Here is a 16,036-nt window from a genome sequence, read left to right as displayed (position 1 = left end):
TGAGTATGCCCAGCATGTTTGGCACACCCATTGGGCTGTCCCAAACAAAAACGAATCACGACAAATTTGTCAAAAAAAAAGGTCGCACAGCAGATGTAACGGACGCGACAGATCAGTTTTTTCACAGGATTCCTGTGAACAGAATCCTGTGAAATAATTTATTCGTTGCCATCTAAGGGTACTATCTATCACACTTGCGTTGTTTTCCTTCCGTCACAATCAGCCCTTTTGGAATCCAGCAGAATCCGTTAACGGATTCCGCTGTTTCCCATAGACTTGTATGGATGACGGATTGTGCCAAAAGGACCTGCGTTGCTTCCGCTGGGCGACGCTCCGTTGCTTACGCCCAGCGGGAGGAACGCAGCATGTGACTTTTTTTTGAGCAGCGGAATCCTTAGGATTTCACTGCGCATGCTCTCTCTGGCTCCCTGCACCCGTAACCAAGATAAATATCGGGTAACCAGGGAAAGTGCTTTACCCGATATTTACCCTGGCCACGTGTGCAGGGAGCCCGACAATTCCCCGCTCGGCTCCGCCCCCTCCCGCAGTCCACTCCGCATGTATGTATGTATGTATGTATGTATGTATGTATGTATGTATATATATATATATATATATATATATATATATATATATATACATACACACACACACAGACACACACACATACATACATACATACACACACTCACCTATCCTCAGCGCCAGGGCCCCGCTCAGCTCCACCCACTCCGCCCCCCGCACACATACTAGGCGGCCGAGCGATCAGCTGATCACCAGGCGCTGGGAGTGATCAGCTGATCACCTGATGCTGGGAGTGATCAGTTTACCCCCCCCCCCCTCGTGCTGGGAGCGATCAGCTGATCTCCCGGCGCTGGGAGTGATCAGTTCACCCCCCCGGTGCTGGGAGCGATCAGCTGACCAGCCAGCGCTGGGAGCGATCAGCTGATCACCCGGCGCTGGGAGCGATCAGCTGATCACCCGATGGCCGGCTACTGGGAGCAATCAGCTGATCACCTGGCGGCCGGCTACTGGGAGCGATCAGCTGATCACCCGGCGGCCGGCTACTGGGAGCGATCAACTGATCACCCGGCGGCCGGCTACTGGGAGCGATCAGCTGATCGTTCACAATAGTCTGCCGCCGGAAAAAAAAAAATCAAAACGGATTCCGTTGTTTTGCAGCATCCGTTGTGCCACTATATGCAACACATCCGTTGCATCCGTCACACAACGCAATGCAACGGATGCCATTCAACGCAAGTGTGAAACTAGCCTAAAAAACTATATCGGAACAACAGACCTGACGGATTTAAAATAACGCAAGTGTGAAAGCAGCCTTATACTAAATCTTCTCTCACAAACTATATATCATTCCGCTCAGATCCCTGGATGCCTGCATAGTAGACTGCATTTTCATGGTGACGGTTTCCCTTTAATTTGGCTCACTTTTATTAAGAGGTATTACTGTATGTCAAGAAAAAGGGGCAAAATGCCAATGGAGATAATGGTTTGGTTAGGAATCTTAAGTCATTTAAAGGGTCGATATTGAGTTATAAGATTGATGCATCCAATAGGTTTCACTACATACCCTATTCTTTTCCTCTGTGAAGAGGCTGTGTACAAATAGGAGGTATTATAGGACACCAGCCCCTTTAAGGTATGTTCACACAGGCAGGAAATTCTGTTGTGTTTCATAATTGTGGATGAGGGAACATGTACAGCAGGGGTCTCAAACTCAGCTGGGTGTATGGGCCGCATATAGAAAAAAAAAAATGAGGGGGGCCGCATTATTTGCAGGACAAAGTGAACATTTTTAATGAATCCATGTTTTTTTTCTATACATCTTGGATCACTTTTGTAAACATTTTTCGCTTGTTTATTATAACAAACGTGTACTTTTTTTGTTAAGTTTATATACAGAAAAGCATTTTTAATGTAAATAAAAAAAGTCATGCTTTAGGATTATTTTTTTTTTTTTACATTTTATCACCTTCTTGTAATTGTTTTACAATTAGCAGCATCATATAGTAATCTTAGCCAAAATCTTGTAGTAATGTGCCCATCCGTGTGCCCTGTAGTAAGGTGCTCATCCTTGTGGTATTGTGCCCAGTAGTATAGTGCCCATCCTTGTGTCCTGTAGTATTGTGCCCAGTAATATTGTTCCAATCCTTGTAGTATTGTGCTCTGTAGTATTCTGCCAATTCCCGTAGTATTGTGGCCATCCCTGTAGTATTGTGGCCATCCCTGTAGTATTGTGGCCATCCCTGTAGTATTGTGGCCATCCCTGTAGTATTCTGCCCATCCCTGTAGTATTCAGCCCATCCCTGTAATATTCTGCCCATCCTTGTAGTATTGTGGCCATCCCTGTAGTATTCTGCCCATCCCTGTAGTATTCTGCCCATCCCTGTAGTATTGTGGCCATCCCTGTAGTATTCTGCCCATCCCTGTAGTATTCTGCTCATCCCTGTAGTATTCAGCCCATCCCTGTAGTATTCAGCCCATCCCTGTAGTATTGTGGCCATCCCTGTAGTATTGTGGCCATCCCTGTAGTATTGTGGCCATCCCTGTAGTATTGTGGCCATCCCTGTAGTATTCTGCCCATCCCTGTAGTATTCAGCCCATCCCTGTAGTATTCAGCCCATCCCTGTAGTATTCTGCCCATCCCTGTAGTATTCAGCCCATCCCTGTAGTACTGTGGCCATCCCTGTAGTATTCTGCCCATCCCTGTAGTATTCTGCCCATCCCTGTAGTATTCAGCCCATCCCTGTAGTATTGTGGCCATCCCTGTAGTATTGTGGCCATCCCTGTAGTATTGTGGCCATCCCTGTAGTATTGTGGCCATCCCTGTAGTATTGTGGCCATCCCTGTAGTATTGTGGCCATCCCTGTAGTATTCTGCCCACCCTTGTAGTATTCTGCCCATCCTTTAGTAATACGCAAACAAAAAAAAAAAAATCTCCTCACCTTTCCTCCGTTCCCTGTGTGCCCACGATCAGTACTTGCAGAGTTTTGGATGCAGCATGCTTCAGCTGCGTCCAAAACCCTGCTATGTATGGTACAAGCACAGTGGGCATGGAATGTCTAAAAACCCCATGCCCACTGTGCGTGTACGGCCCGCAGTGAAAACGGAACTGCGGTGTGGCTTCCAGAGGCCGCAGCATGTGAATTTATGCTGCGGCGTCTGAAGCGTCCTCCCTAGGCAGAGCACAGCGAGGAGACCGCAGCGGCCCGAACCCCTGATCGCAGGCACGGGCAGCTGCGGTCTCCTAAGGAGCAGACTTGCGGCCCCGCTGATCAGGACGCGCTGTGTCCAGCACGCAGCGGGTCCTGATCTTGAGCACGTACCTTACCTGCTTGTCGCGGCCCGTGATGATCGCGGCTCTGTGCTGAGGGTCGGCGCCGGCAGAAACTTCACTGCATTTGAATCCATTTGCGGTGTAGCGCAGAGGAGCTGTGTCTGGACCAATGGCTGCTGTCTGCCAATCAGATGCAAGGAAGTGACGTCGCTGTATGACGTCACCTCCTTGCATCTGATTGGCAGACAGCAGCAGCAACTGGGATAGAACTGACAGCTCCTTGCGCGGCACCGCAGATGGATTCAAATTCAAGTTCCTGCCGGCGCCGACCCTCAGCATAGAGCCGCAATTGTCACGGGGTCTGCGGGCCGCAACAAACAGCCTCAGGGGCCGCATGCGGCCCGCGGGCCGCGTGTTTGAGACCCCTGATGTACAGCATATATTTATTGGCACTGCAGATTGGACATCTACTGCACTTTGCAACATGAAGCACAAACGTCCAGTGTGAATGTACCCATAGATTTTCTACAGGTGAACATGAAGCACAAACATCCAGTGTGAATGTACCCATAGATTTGCTACAGGTGAACATGAAGCACAAACGTCCAGTGTGATTGTACCCATAGATTTTCTACAGGCGAACATGAAGCACAAACGTCCAGTGTGAATGTACCCATAGATTTTCTACAGGTGAACATGAAGCACAAACGTCCAGTGTGAATGTACCCATAGATTTTCTACAGGCGAACATGAAGCAGAAACGTCCAGTGTGACTGTACCCATAGATTTTCTACAGGTGCATTAAGTTAGAGTATGTCCAAGACCAAGTTATATACTACGTCTTGCTATGCTGAAAAGCCCATTAGTAAGCAGTGTCAGGGATGTTTGGTGACTAAAGAGGGCTTTACACGCTACGACATCGCTAATGCGAAATCGTTGGGGTCACGAAATTGGTGACGCACATCCGGCTGCATTAGCGATGCCGTTGCATGTGACACCTATGAGCGATTTTGCATCGTCGCAAAAACGTGCAAAATCGCTCATCGGTCACATGGGGGTCCATTCTCAAAAATCCTTACTGCAGCAGTAACAAAGTTGTTCCTCGTTCCTGCGGCAGCACACATCGCTCCGTGTGACACCGCAGGAATGAGGAACCACTCCTTACCTGGCTCCCGCCCACTATGCGGAAGGAAGTAGGTGGGCGGGATGTTACGTCCCGCTCATCTCCGCCCCTCCGCTTCTATTGGGCGGCGGTTCAGTGATGCAGCTGTGACGTCGCTGTGACGCTGAACAAACCGCCCCCTTAGAAAGGAGGGGGTTCGCCGGTCACAGCGACGTCGCCGGACAAGTAAGTAGTGTGACGGGTCTGGGCGATGTTGTGCGGCACGGGCAGCGATTTGCCCGTGTCGCACAACAGATGGGGGCGGGTACCCACGCTAGCGATATCGGTACCAATATCGCAGCGTGTAAAGCCCGCTTAAGGCTATGTGCGCACGTTGCGTACTGTTCCTGCAAAAATTTCTGCAGCGATTTGAACAGCACACGTGCGCTTCAAATCGCTGCAGAAACAGTCCGTAATGAAAGAAAAAAAAGCCGATTCCATGCGCTCTGAGTGCAGCCCCTCCCATAGACAGGGCGGGGGATGCAGACAAAGTGCAGGAAAGAAGTGACATGTCACTTCTTAGAACGCGCGCTTCGGGCAGCAGCCGAAGCGCTGCTCTCTAATACGCCACGTGCGCACGTCTCCTGCATAATCTTCATAGATTATGCTGGGGACGCAGGACGCATGCAGTTACACTGCGGTGCAGATCGCAGCGTAACTGCATGCAATTACGCAACGTGCGCACATAGGCTTAGCCTCATTCCCATGAGACCACAATTACGGCATGAAAATAGACGCTAAAATGCAGCATTACCACTGCCTGAAACCATTCTAAGCCTTAGCCCCAACTCTGGTAAACCTACTCTTGTATATTAGGAATTACACTGTTTTCTAATTAATAGTGGAGACATTAGGATAATGGTGCAGGACAATGGTGGGTCTATAGTCATGGCCACTTCTGCAGTAAGCTGCTGTAAGCAAATTTGCTGCATGAAACTGGATTTGCGAGCAAACCCTTTTAAATAGGTAATACATTTCTTTCTGCAATCTTATGATTACTACCAAGGATTCACCTATGTTTAAAGGGAATCGGTCAGCTGGTTTTTGCTATGTAATCTGAGAGCAGCATAGTTTAGGGGCATGAACCCTAATTCCAGCCATGGATCATTACTAAACTTTGTGCTGTTGTCTCAATAACATCAGGGGTTTTTTTTATCAGCAGGAGATTATCAATACAAGACTAGTTGTCTTGTTACATGTAGTCCTCCTTCTCTGTGCAACCCCACCCTCACCACTATTTAGCAGATTGGTGCCTATGCACAGTGTACACAGAAAGATGCCAATCTGTGGTGTGGGCAGGGTTATAAAAAGCTCAGGATTCTGAGCATTGCTACATCTACAGCAGAGAAAACAATGATTTTATCAAAATGACAGCAAACATCTCAGTAAGTGACACGTCGCTGGAATAATGGTCTCTGCCCCACTTCATGCTGCTCTCAGATTACATATCAAGAAGGGAATTTTGTTTACTTACCGTAAATTCCTTTTCTTCTAGCTCCAATTGGGAGACCCAGACAATTGGGTGTATAGGCTATGCCTCCGGAGGCCACACAAAGTATTACACTAAAAGTGTAAAGCCCCTCCCCTTCTGCCTATACACCCCCCGTGCTCACGGGCTCCTCAGTTTTGGTGCAAAAGCAAGAAGGAGGAAAAAATTATAATTGGTTTAAAGTAAATTCAATCCGAAGGAATATCGGAGAACTGAAACCATTCAACATGAACAACATGTGTACACAAAAAACAGGGGCGGGTGCTGGGTCTCCCAATTGGAGCTAGAAGAAAAGGAATTTACGGTAAGTAAACAAAATTCCCTTCTTCTTTGTCGCTCCATTGGGAGACCCAGACAATTGGGACGTCCAAAAGCAGTCCCTGGGTGGGTAAATAATACCTCATAATAGAGCCGCAACCGGCTCCGTCCTACAGGTGGGCAACCGCCGCCTGAAGGACTTGCCTACCTAGGCTGGCATCTGCCGAAGCATAGGTATGCACCTGATAGTGTTTCGTGAAAGTGTGCAGGCTCGACCAGGTAGCCGCCTGACACACCTGCTGAGCCGTAGCCTGGTGCCGCAAAGCCCAGGACGCTCCCACGGCCCTGGTAGAATGGGCCTTCAGCCCTGAGGGAACCGGAAGCCCGGAGGAACGATAAGCCTCGAGAATTGGTTCCTTGATCCATCGAGCCAGGGTTGATTTGGAAGCTTGTGTCCCTTTACGCTGGCCAGCGACAAGGACAAAGAGTGCATCCGAGCGGCGCAGGGGCGCCGTACGAGAAATGTAGAATCTGAGTGCTCTCACCAGATCTAACAAGTGCAAATCCTTTTCACATTGGTGAACTGGATGAGGACAAAAAGAGGGGAAGGAGATATCCTGATTGAGATGAAAGGGGGATACCACCTTAGGGAGAAATTCCGGAACCGGACGCAGAACCACCTTGTCCTGGTGAAACACCAGGAAGGGGGCTTTGCATGACAGCGCTGCTAGCTCAGACACTCTCCGAAGTGATGTGACTGCCACTAGGAAGACCACCTTCTGTGAAAGGCGTGAGAGAGAGATATCCCTCATTGGCTCGAACGGTGGTTTCTGAAGAACCATCAGCACCCTGTTCAGATCCCAGGGTTCTAACGGACGCCTGTAAGGAGGTACGATGTGACAAACCCCCTGCAGGAACGTGCGTACCTGTGGAAGTCTGGCTAGGCGCTTCTGAAAAAAGACAGAGAGCGCAGAGACTTGTCCCGTAAGGGAGCCTAGTGACAAACCCTTTTCCAATCCGGATTGAAGAAAGGACAGAAAAGTGGGCAAGGTAAACGGCCAGGGAGAAACGCCCTGAGCAGAGCACCACGACAGGAAAATTTTCCACGTCCTGTGGTAGATCTTGGCGGACGTTGGTTTCCTAGCCTGTCTCATGGTGGCAATAACCTCTTGAGATAATCCTGAAGACGCTAGGATCCAGGACTCAATGGCCACACAGTCAGGTTCAGGGCCGCAGAATTCAGATGGAAAAACGGCCCTTGAGACAGCAAGTCTGGTCGGTCTGGGAGTGCCCACGGTTGGCCGACCGTGAGATGCCACAGATCCGGGTACCACGACCTCCTCGGCCAGTCTGGCGCGACGAGGATGGCGCGACGGCAGTCGGGCCTGATCTTGCGTAACACTCTGGGCAACAGTGCCAGAGGAGGAAACACATAAGGGAGTTGAAACTGCGACCAATCCTGAACTAAGGCGTCTGCCGCCAGAGCTCTGTGATCTTGAGACCGTGCCATGAACGTCGGGACCTTCAGTGATTGGGCCGGTGTCAGATTTGACTTTGGAAAATTGATGATCCACCCGAAACTCTGGAGAGTTTCCAGAGCAATGTTCAGGCTGTGTTGGCATGCCCCTTGAGAGGGTGCCTTGACAAGTAGATCGTCTAAGTAAGGGATCACCGAGTGTCCCTGAGAGTGTAGGATTGCCACCACTGTTGCCATGACCTTGGTGAAGACCCGTGGGGCTGTTGCCAGGCCAAAAGGTAGTGCCACGAACTGAAGGTGTTCGTCCCCTATGGCGAAGCGCAGGAAGCGCTGATGCTCTGGCGCAATCGGTACGTGGAGATAAGCATCTTTGATGTCTATTGATGCCAGGAAATCTCCTTGGGACATGGAGGCGATGACGGAGCGAAGCGATTCCATCCGGAACCGCCTGGTTTTCACATGCTTGTTGAGCAGCTTTAGGTCCAGAACGGGACGGAAGGATCCGTCCTTTTTTGGCACCACGAACAAGTTGGAGTAAAAACCGTGACCCCGTTGCTGAAGAGGAACCGGGATCACCACTCCTTCCGCCTTCAGGGTGCCCACCGCCTGCATAAGAGCCTCGGCTCTGTCGGGGGGTGGAGATGTTCTGAAGAAACGAGTCGGAGGACGAGAGTTGAACTCTATCCTGTAACCGTGAGATAGAATGTCTCTCACCCATCGGTCTTTTACTTGTGGCAGCCAGGCGTCGCAAAAGCGGGAGAGCCTGCCACCGACCGAGGATGCGGTTTGAAGAGGCCGAAAGTCATGAGGAGGCCGCTTTGGGAGCGGTGCCTCCGGCGGTCTTTTTAGGACGTGACTTAGACCGCCATGCATCTGAGTTCCTCTGATCTTTCTGAGGCCTTTTGGACGAGGAAAATTGAGATCTGCCCGCGGTCCGAAAGGACCGAAACCTCGATTGTACCTTCCGTGGTTGAGGTCTGTTTGGTTTGGACTGGGGTAAGGATGAATCCTTTCCCTTGGATTGTTTAATGATTTCATCCAATCGCTCACCAAACAAGCGGTCGCCAGCCAATGGCAAACCGGTTAAGAACTTTTTGGAAGCAGAGTCTGCCTTCCATTCACGTAGCCACATGGCCCTGCGGAGTACCACCGAGTTGGCGGATGCCACCGCCGTACGGCTCGCAGAGTCCAGGATAGCATTAATGGCGTAGGACGCAAACGCCGACGCCTGATTGGTTAAGGACACCACTTGTGGGGCAGATGTACGTGTTACCGCATGAATCTGCGCCTGACAAGCTGAGATAGCTTGGAGTGCCCATACGGCAGCGAATGCTGGAGCAAAAGACGCGCCTATAGCTTCATAGATGGATTTTAACCATAGTTCCATCTGTCTGTCAGTGGCATCTTTAAGTGAAGCCCCGTCTTCCACTGCAACTATGGATCTAGCCGCCAGTCTGGAGATTGGAGGATCCACCTTAGGACACTGAGTCCAGCCCTTGACAACCTCGGGGGGGAAGGGATAACGTGTGTCCTTAAGGCGCTTGGAAAAACGCTTGTCTGGACAGTCTCGGTTTTTCTGGATTGCCTCTCTGAAGTCAGAGTGATCCAGAAACATATTTAATGTTTGCTTTGGAAACCTGAAACGGAATTTCTCCTGAGAAGCAGACTCCTCAATTGGAGGAGCTGGGGGAGAAATATCCAACACCTGATTCATGGTCGCTATAAGGTCATTCACTACTGCGTCACCTTCAGGTGTATCTAGGTTGAGAGCGGCTTCAGTATCAGAATCCTGATCTGATACCTCCGCTTCATCCTCCAGAGAGTCCCCCTGCTGGGACCCTGAACAGTGTGATGAAGTGGAGGGAATTTCCCAGCGACCCCGCTTGGGCGGCCTGGGACTGCGGTCCGTGTCAGAGACCTTACCCTGGGACCTGTGGGTTACCCCCGGGGCCCATTGCTGTTCCAATTGAGGGGGACCAGGGGTCAAGGATTGGATAGAGCCCGGGGCCTGAATCACCGGTCTGGACTGCAAAGCTTCCAGTATTTTAGCAGACCATTTATCCATAGTCTCAGACAGTTTGTCAGCAAAGGCTGCAAACTCCGTCCCTGTCACTTGGACAGTGGTAGCAGGTGGATCCACCTGGGCCACCTGTAGCAGAGGCTCCGGCTGAGTAAGTGCCACAGGGGCCGAGCATTGCACACAATGAGGGTCAGTGGACCCTGCCGGTAGTACAGCTGTACATGAGGTACAGGTTGCAAAGTACGCCTGTGCTTTGGCACCCTTGCTTTTTGCAGATGACATGTTGTCTCCTCTGAGAACAACCAGGAGGGTATATAGCCAAAAATCAACAGAGCGACCGTACAGTGCAATGTATAGCCTATAAGCCTATATATATATATATACACTTCGGTACTCAGTGGGGCCAGCACCACAGGTGCTGCTTACCGACCGCTCAGAGCGGTTGTGTGGTCACCAGATTCCCTGCCTGGGTCTCCCTGTGTTGCCTCTCCTCTCCAGCGTCTGAATCGCTGACAGGAATGGCTGCCGGCGTTCTGTGGGGAGGAGGAGACCGTGGGCGTGCCCAAGAAAAGTGCGGGAATCCAGTGCCCCACTGTACTGAGTGAGGAGGGAGGAGGATACTAATGTATGCTCCAGCCCTCCGCTGACGATCCGTGCAGCGTCCCGCCCCTCCCCTGACTGGCAGGCCTGTGGGCGGGAAAGAATGACACTAGGCCGCAGAAGCCGGGGACTAAAGTTATAAGCGCGGCCGGCAATAAGCGCGGCCGCGCGGTAGTCCCCCGGCGCACGAACACCTCCAGCAGTGCTGGAAAGTGTCTGGCACTAATGCTCCATGTCCGGCGCACTAACACACCCAGCAGAGCTGGAAAGTGTCTGGCACAAGCACTCCATGTCCGGCGCACTAACACACCCAGCAGAGCTGGAAAGTGTCTGGCACAAACGCTCCATGTCCGGCGCACTAACACACCCAGCAGAGCTGGAAAGTGTCTGGCACAAGCGCTCCATGCCCGGCGCACTAACACACCCAGCAGTGCTGTAATGTGTATGGGACCAGCGCTCCATGCGCGGTCCCCACGGGGACACAGAGTACCTCATAGTAGCAGGGCCTTGTCCCTGACGATATCCAGCTCCTATCCTGCAGATTCCCAGGGGCTGCGGAGGGAGCACGGTCCCAGTGCCTGGAGACCGATCCGGGTCCCACTTCACCCAGAGCCCATTAAGGGATGGGGAAGGAAAACAGCATGTGGCTCCTGCCTGTGTACCCGCAATGGGCACCTCAACCTTAACAACACCGCCGACAAAGTGGGGTGAGAAGGGAGCATGCTGGGGGCCCTATTATGGGCCCTCTTTTCTTCCATCCGACCTAGTCAGCAGCTGCTGCTGACCAAGCTGTGGAGCTATGCGTGGATGTCTGCCTCCTTCGCACAAAGCATAAAAACTGAGGAGCCCGTGAGCACGGGGGGTGTATAGGCAGAAGGGGAGGGGCTTTACACTTTTAGTGTAATACTTTGTGTGGCCTCCGGAGGCATAGCTATACACCCAATTGTCTGGGTCTCCCAATGGAGCGACAAAGAAAAACCCGGTGCCAGGTTCCCTTTTAAAGCTTAATAGCCTCCATGCAGTAGGGCATAATGACCTGCTAACTGATGAAAAGAGGGGATGCTTCAGTGTATATGAGTAATATATAATATCTTCTGTTTGTCACAATCATCTTCAGGCTTGGCAGATCCTACTATGATTGCCCTTTCTAGGGCATATGAATGAATCAGTTACCATCTATATAATGCAATAAAATGTATCACCTTAGGGTTTCGCTTAGCGACTGGTACCGTCACACATAACATATCGCTGTTGAGTCACGGTTTTTGTGACGCAGTAGCGATCCCGTTAGCGATCTTGTTATGTGTGATACCTACCAGCGATCAGGCCCCTGCTGTGAGATCTCTAGTCGTTGCAGAATGGTCCAGGCCATTTTCTTCAAAGGCGATGTCCTGCTGGGCAGGACACATCGCTGTGTTTGACACTGTGTGATAGGGTCACAGTGACTGCCGAGATCGTTATACAGGTCGCTACTACGACCTGTATCGTTCCTGCATCGTTGGTAAGGTCTGACTGTGTGACATCTCACCTGCGACCTCCCAGCGATCCCTTTCAGGTGGCATCGTTTTCGGGATCGCTGATAAGTCTTTGTGTGTGACTGGGCCTTTATAGTGAAGGAAAACTACACAACTTTCTTCCTTTTGATCAGAATAGGTTTAAAAGGCTGATAATTTTTCCACATGCAAAAATAAAAAAAAAAACACCCAGCACCAGTGGGACTGAAATCACACATGAGCAGTCGTCCTTCAGATGTAAGTACCCTCTTCCAGCAACATACACAATCTCCATCACGACAGGATGTGTCTTATTGCCCTCTGAGCCCTGGGGAAGGACCTCCCTCCACCGGTGACACTTTTATTGAGTAGTTTAAGGTTCAGTGGAAGCGCCTCTATTAGGAACAGCAGTCATGGAAAGCCAGCCAAGAATAACAGGGCTGCCAGCAAGATGAAAGTCTGAGGCAGGAGAGGCTCCGCTGCCGGAACGTTACAGAGAAGAAAGACCCCTTCACAAGCTGCCAAGAGCTCAGAACCCCCTCTCCTCCCAGGAACCCACTCCAGGCTGAACACACAAGCAGGGGTCTCAGGTTACTACTGTAGAGGAGGATGGAGAGACCCACACAGCAAACTAATCATATATAGAATGGCCTGACAGGTATAGGATGCACAGGGAAGACCTTGCATCCAGCTCAGTATATAATGCTGGTATAAAGACATCCTAGAAATCAAGCGGATTACAGTGGATGATAATATACCGTACGCTTTGCTACTAGCTATTACCTATTCAGTCTTCACAATATGTTCTCTTCATGTTAGCAGCTATTTATTTACTTAGTTATTAAAGAGGTTTCTGAAATCCTCATAATGTGTCCAGAGGGATGGAAAGTTATTAAATAAGAAAAAAAAACCAAAACTATAATTACCTCTTAAAAAGGTTGCTGATCTGATGTTCCCCAATGGTCGCCGTTTACCTAACTGCAGCACTAAAATATCATCTACTCACGTGACCACTGCAGCCAATCACTGGCCTCATTGGTTTCATGTCTGACAGAGCTGAGGCCAGTGATTGGATTTAAAAGTCATTTGGGCAAATAGAATGTCATCGCTGCTGGAAAGTAATCAAAGACTGACTGGGAATTGGATTGGCAGGTGATTAATCCGCAGAGTATAGATCCTCTTCTTATTTTATTCAACTTATTCCCTCTGGACAAAGTCTGCAGGATCTCAGACACCCCTTAACAGCTTTTGGCATGCCACTGGTCATTGACTGTCGGAATGACATGCATACTGGTGTTTTAGTCTTCGGACAGTCCCCTTCCCATACTATACACCTTTACACTTTCTAATCATTTGTTTTCATCTCCCAAACCCAAAGATGCTCTAAAAGTCTTAAAAGTGAACCAATCACTAGGATTTAAGCTAAAGCCAGTGCTATACTGGCACTATCAGGCTGATTTTAGCTTATATACGAAAATCCTAGTGATTGGTTCCCTTTAAAGATCATTATGGCATTTCCAAACATACACAGTTTTACAATTAAACATGTAGATATCATGCTGCAATGATGTGATGTGAAAGTGACAGAATAGCTCTCTGGTTTAATTACCTGGGTCGATGGCTGAAGATTTTTTGCCATGTGGTACAGAGACAGTAATACCTGAAATGTCACTTACCTGGAAAAGGGTAAGGGAGTCATCCAATTCAGTTCTTGGAGGAGTAATAACTACAAGGAAGACAGAAATAAGGTTACATTATTACAATGATACAGCTGTAAAAGCAAGATGTGATGGGCGATCTTTAGTCTATAGCTACCTGCAACCATTGTAGGGTACTGCAAAAGAGACCATGAAATTCTCGGTAGCTAGGGGGTGTAGAGAATGCATGCTGCTGTGGCTTAAAACACCGACTGTACTTTTATTAGGAAAGAGTTTATTCCTGCACTTCTCTCTACTGCCACAGGAAAGTATATCCGTTATTTATTTTCCATTGATGACTACAGTCTATATACCTACAACCGCGTCAGTCTGCTGCACTAAAGCAGGTTATGTTTTACGTCATTGGCCATTGATATGAGTGAAAGGATAAAATGCATTTTTCCTGCTACAGTGCTCACAACGACCAGATGATCACTGCACAGGCTTTACTTAATAAAAAAAATGGTAAAATACAATCTGGACATCAAAATTGCTACTATACAGTGCTTTGACAAAGTATTTATATCTGTGAACTTTTACATATCTTTCACATTACATTTACAAACTTAAATTCATTTTATTGAGATTTTCAAGAAATGATACATATTTTTCGAAATATTTAAGAAATCTAAATTTGAAAATTGTGACAGGCATATGTACTCAGCCCCCCTGAGTCAAAACATTGTAGGATCACCTTTTGCTGCAATTACTGCTGCAAGTCTTTTGCAGTATGTTTCTACCAGCTTTGTGCATCTAGAGACTGAAATTTTTGCCCATTCTTCTTAGCAAAACAGCTCTAGCTCAGTGAGATTGGATGGAGGCATCTGTGATCAGCAATTTTCAAGTCTTGTCTCAGATTCTCAATGGGATTTAGGTCTGAACTGTGACTGGGACATTCAAGCACATGAATATGCTTTGATCTAAACCGTTCCATTGTAGCACTGGCGATATGTTTAGGGCTGTTGTCCTGCTGGAAGGTGAACCAACATCGTAGTCTCAAGTCTTTTGCAGCCTCTATCAGGTTGTCCTCCATGATTGCCCTGTATTTAGCACCATCATTCTTTCCATCAAATTTGACCAGCTTCCCTGTCCCCTTGCAGAAGAAAAGCATCTCCACAGCATGATACTGCCACCACCATGTCTGACGTTGGTGTTTTCAGGGTGATGTGCAGTGTTAGTTTACTGCCACATATAGCGTTTTGCATATAGCCCAAAAGGGTTCACCTGATTAGATCACATTAGATTAAAGCACATTCTCCTTCATACTAGCTCTGTCCCTTAGATGGCTTTTTTCTAATCACTCTTCCATAAAGGCCAGATTTGTGGATTATATGACTAATAGTTGTACTGCAGACAGATTCTCCAATCTGAGCTGTAGATCTCTGAGGCTCCTCCACAGTGACATGGACCTCTTGCCTGCTTCTCTAATTAGCGCTTTCCTTGCTTGGGATGTAAGTTTAGATGGACTGCCATATCTTGGTTGATAAGGTGCCATACGCCTTCCATTTTTGGATAATAGATTGAACAGTGCTCTGTGAGATGTTTAGAGCCTGGGCATTTTTTTTTTATATCCTCAACCTGCTTTACTCTCTTCCAGAACTTTATCCCTGACCTGTCTGGTGAGTTCCTTGGTTTTCATGATGCAGTTTGATCCTTAATGTTCTCAAACAAACCTCTGATGTCTTCACAGAACAGCTGTACTTATACTGAGAATAAGTTACTCATAGGCGGACTCAATTTACTAAGTGAATTCTGGAGACAAATGGTCACACGGCAGTTTGTTTAGCGGCATAAGATTACAGAGGCTGAACGTAAATGCCTGTCACAATTATATGTATTATTCAGTTTACATTTCAATATACTTGTTACTTAATGTTGGTATATACTGTATCACCTAAAATCAAAATAAAATACATTTTAGTTTGTGGGTCTAGGGTAAATAAATGTGGAAAACTTCATGGGGTATGAAAACACAGTGTGTGTGTGTGTGTGTGTGTGTGTGTGTATGTGTGTGTGTGTATATATATTTTTTGTGTACTCACCGTAAAATCTCTTTTTCTGAGTCTTCTATATGCACATATATATATATATATATATATATATATATATTTATTTATATATATATATATATATACACATACATATGGATATATATACTGTGAGACTGTGACCGGGGTTATCTATGACGGCCGGTATGTCTCGCCCCGGTTGTGCTCACTCCATGATAATCCACTATAGGGTTAATGCTGTTTTCCCTACAGGCTGAAGGGAGGGATAAATAGATTCAGGAACAAGGGCAGAGGTGCCGGGTGTGAGGGGGTGATCACATCTCCCTGAGTTCTCTGCCGGAAAGGCACCTATGTACTATTGTGAACTTTTTCTTTGGAATAAACCGTGTGCTGTGAACCTTGGTGCCTGGATCCCGTGTCTTCTGCAGCGCAGCCGACGACGCTACCTCACAATACATATGTGTATATATATATATATTATTTTTTTTAATATGAGAAACTAGTTATTAATAATTTTACATTTTCACACGTCTGCA

The 16,036-nt window shown here is 48.2% G+C and overlaps 1 protein-coding gene across 2 annotated transcripts in view; it reads right to left on the bottom strand.

Annotated features, from left to right (window-relative positions):
* ASPSCR1 (ASPSCR1 tether for SLC2A4, UBX domain containing) overlaps positions 1 to 16,036 on the bottom strand; it is a 114,963-nt gene that overhangs the window by 23,296 nt on the left and 75,631 nt on the right. For both annotated transcript variants that reach the window (XM_075349727.1, XM_075349726.1), the window contains one exon: positions 13,471 to 13,520. In XM_075349727.1, coding sequence (XP_075205842.1) covers positions 13,471 to 13,520 — 50 coding nt within the window. The remainder of the gene's footprint in view (positions 1 to 13,470; positions 13,521 to 16,036) is intronic.

This window comes from Anomaloglossus baeobatrachus, chromosome 5 (assembly GCF_048569485.1).
Source record: "Anomaloglossus baeobatrachus isolate aAnoBae1 chromosome 5, aAnoBae1.hap1, whole genome shotgun sequence".
NCBI classification, from domain to species: domain Eukaryota; kingdom Metazoa; phylum Chordata; class Amphibia; order Anura; family Aromobatidae; genus Anomaloglossus; species Anomaloglossus baeobatrachus.
Note: the sequence above shows the minus strand (reverse complement) of the source record. Positions and strands in the feature narration are given on the sequence as shown.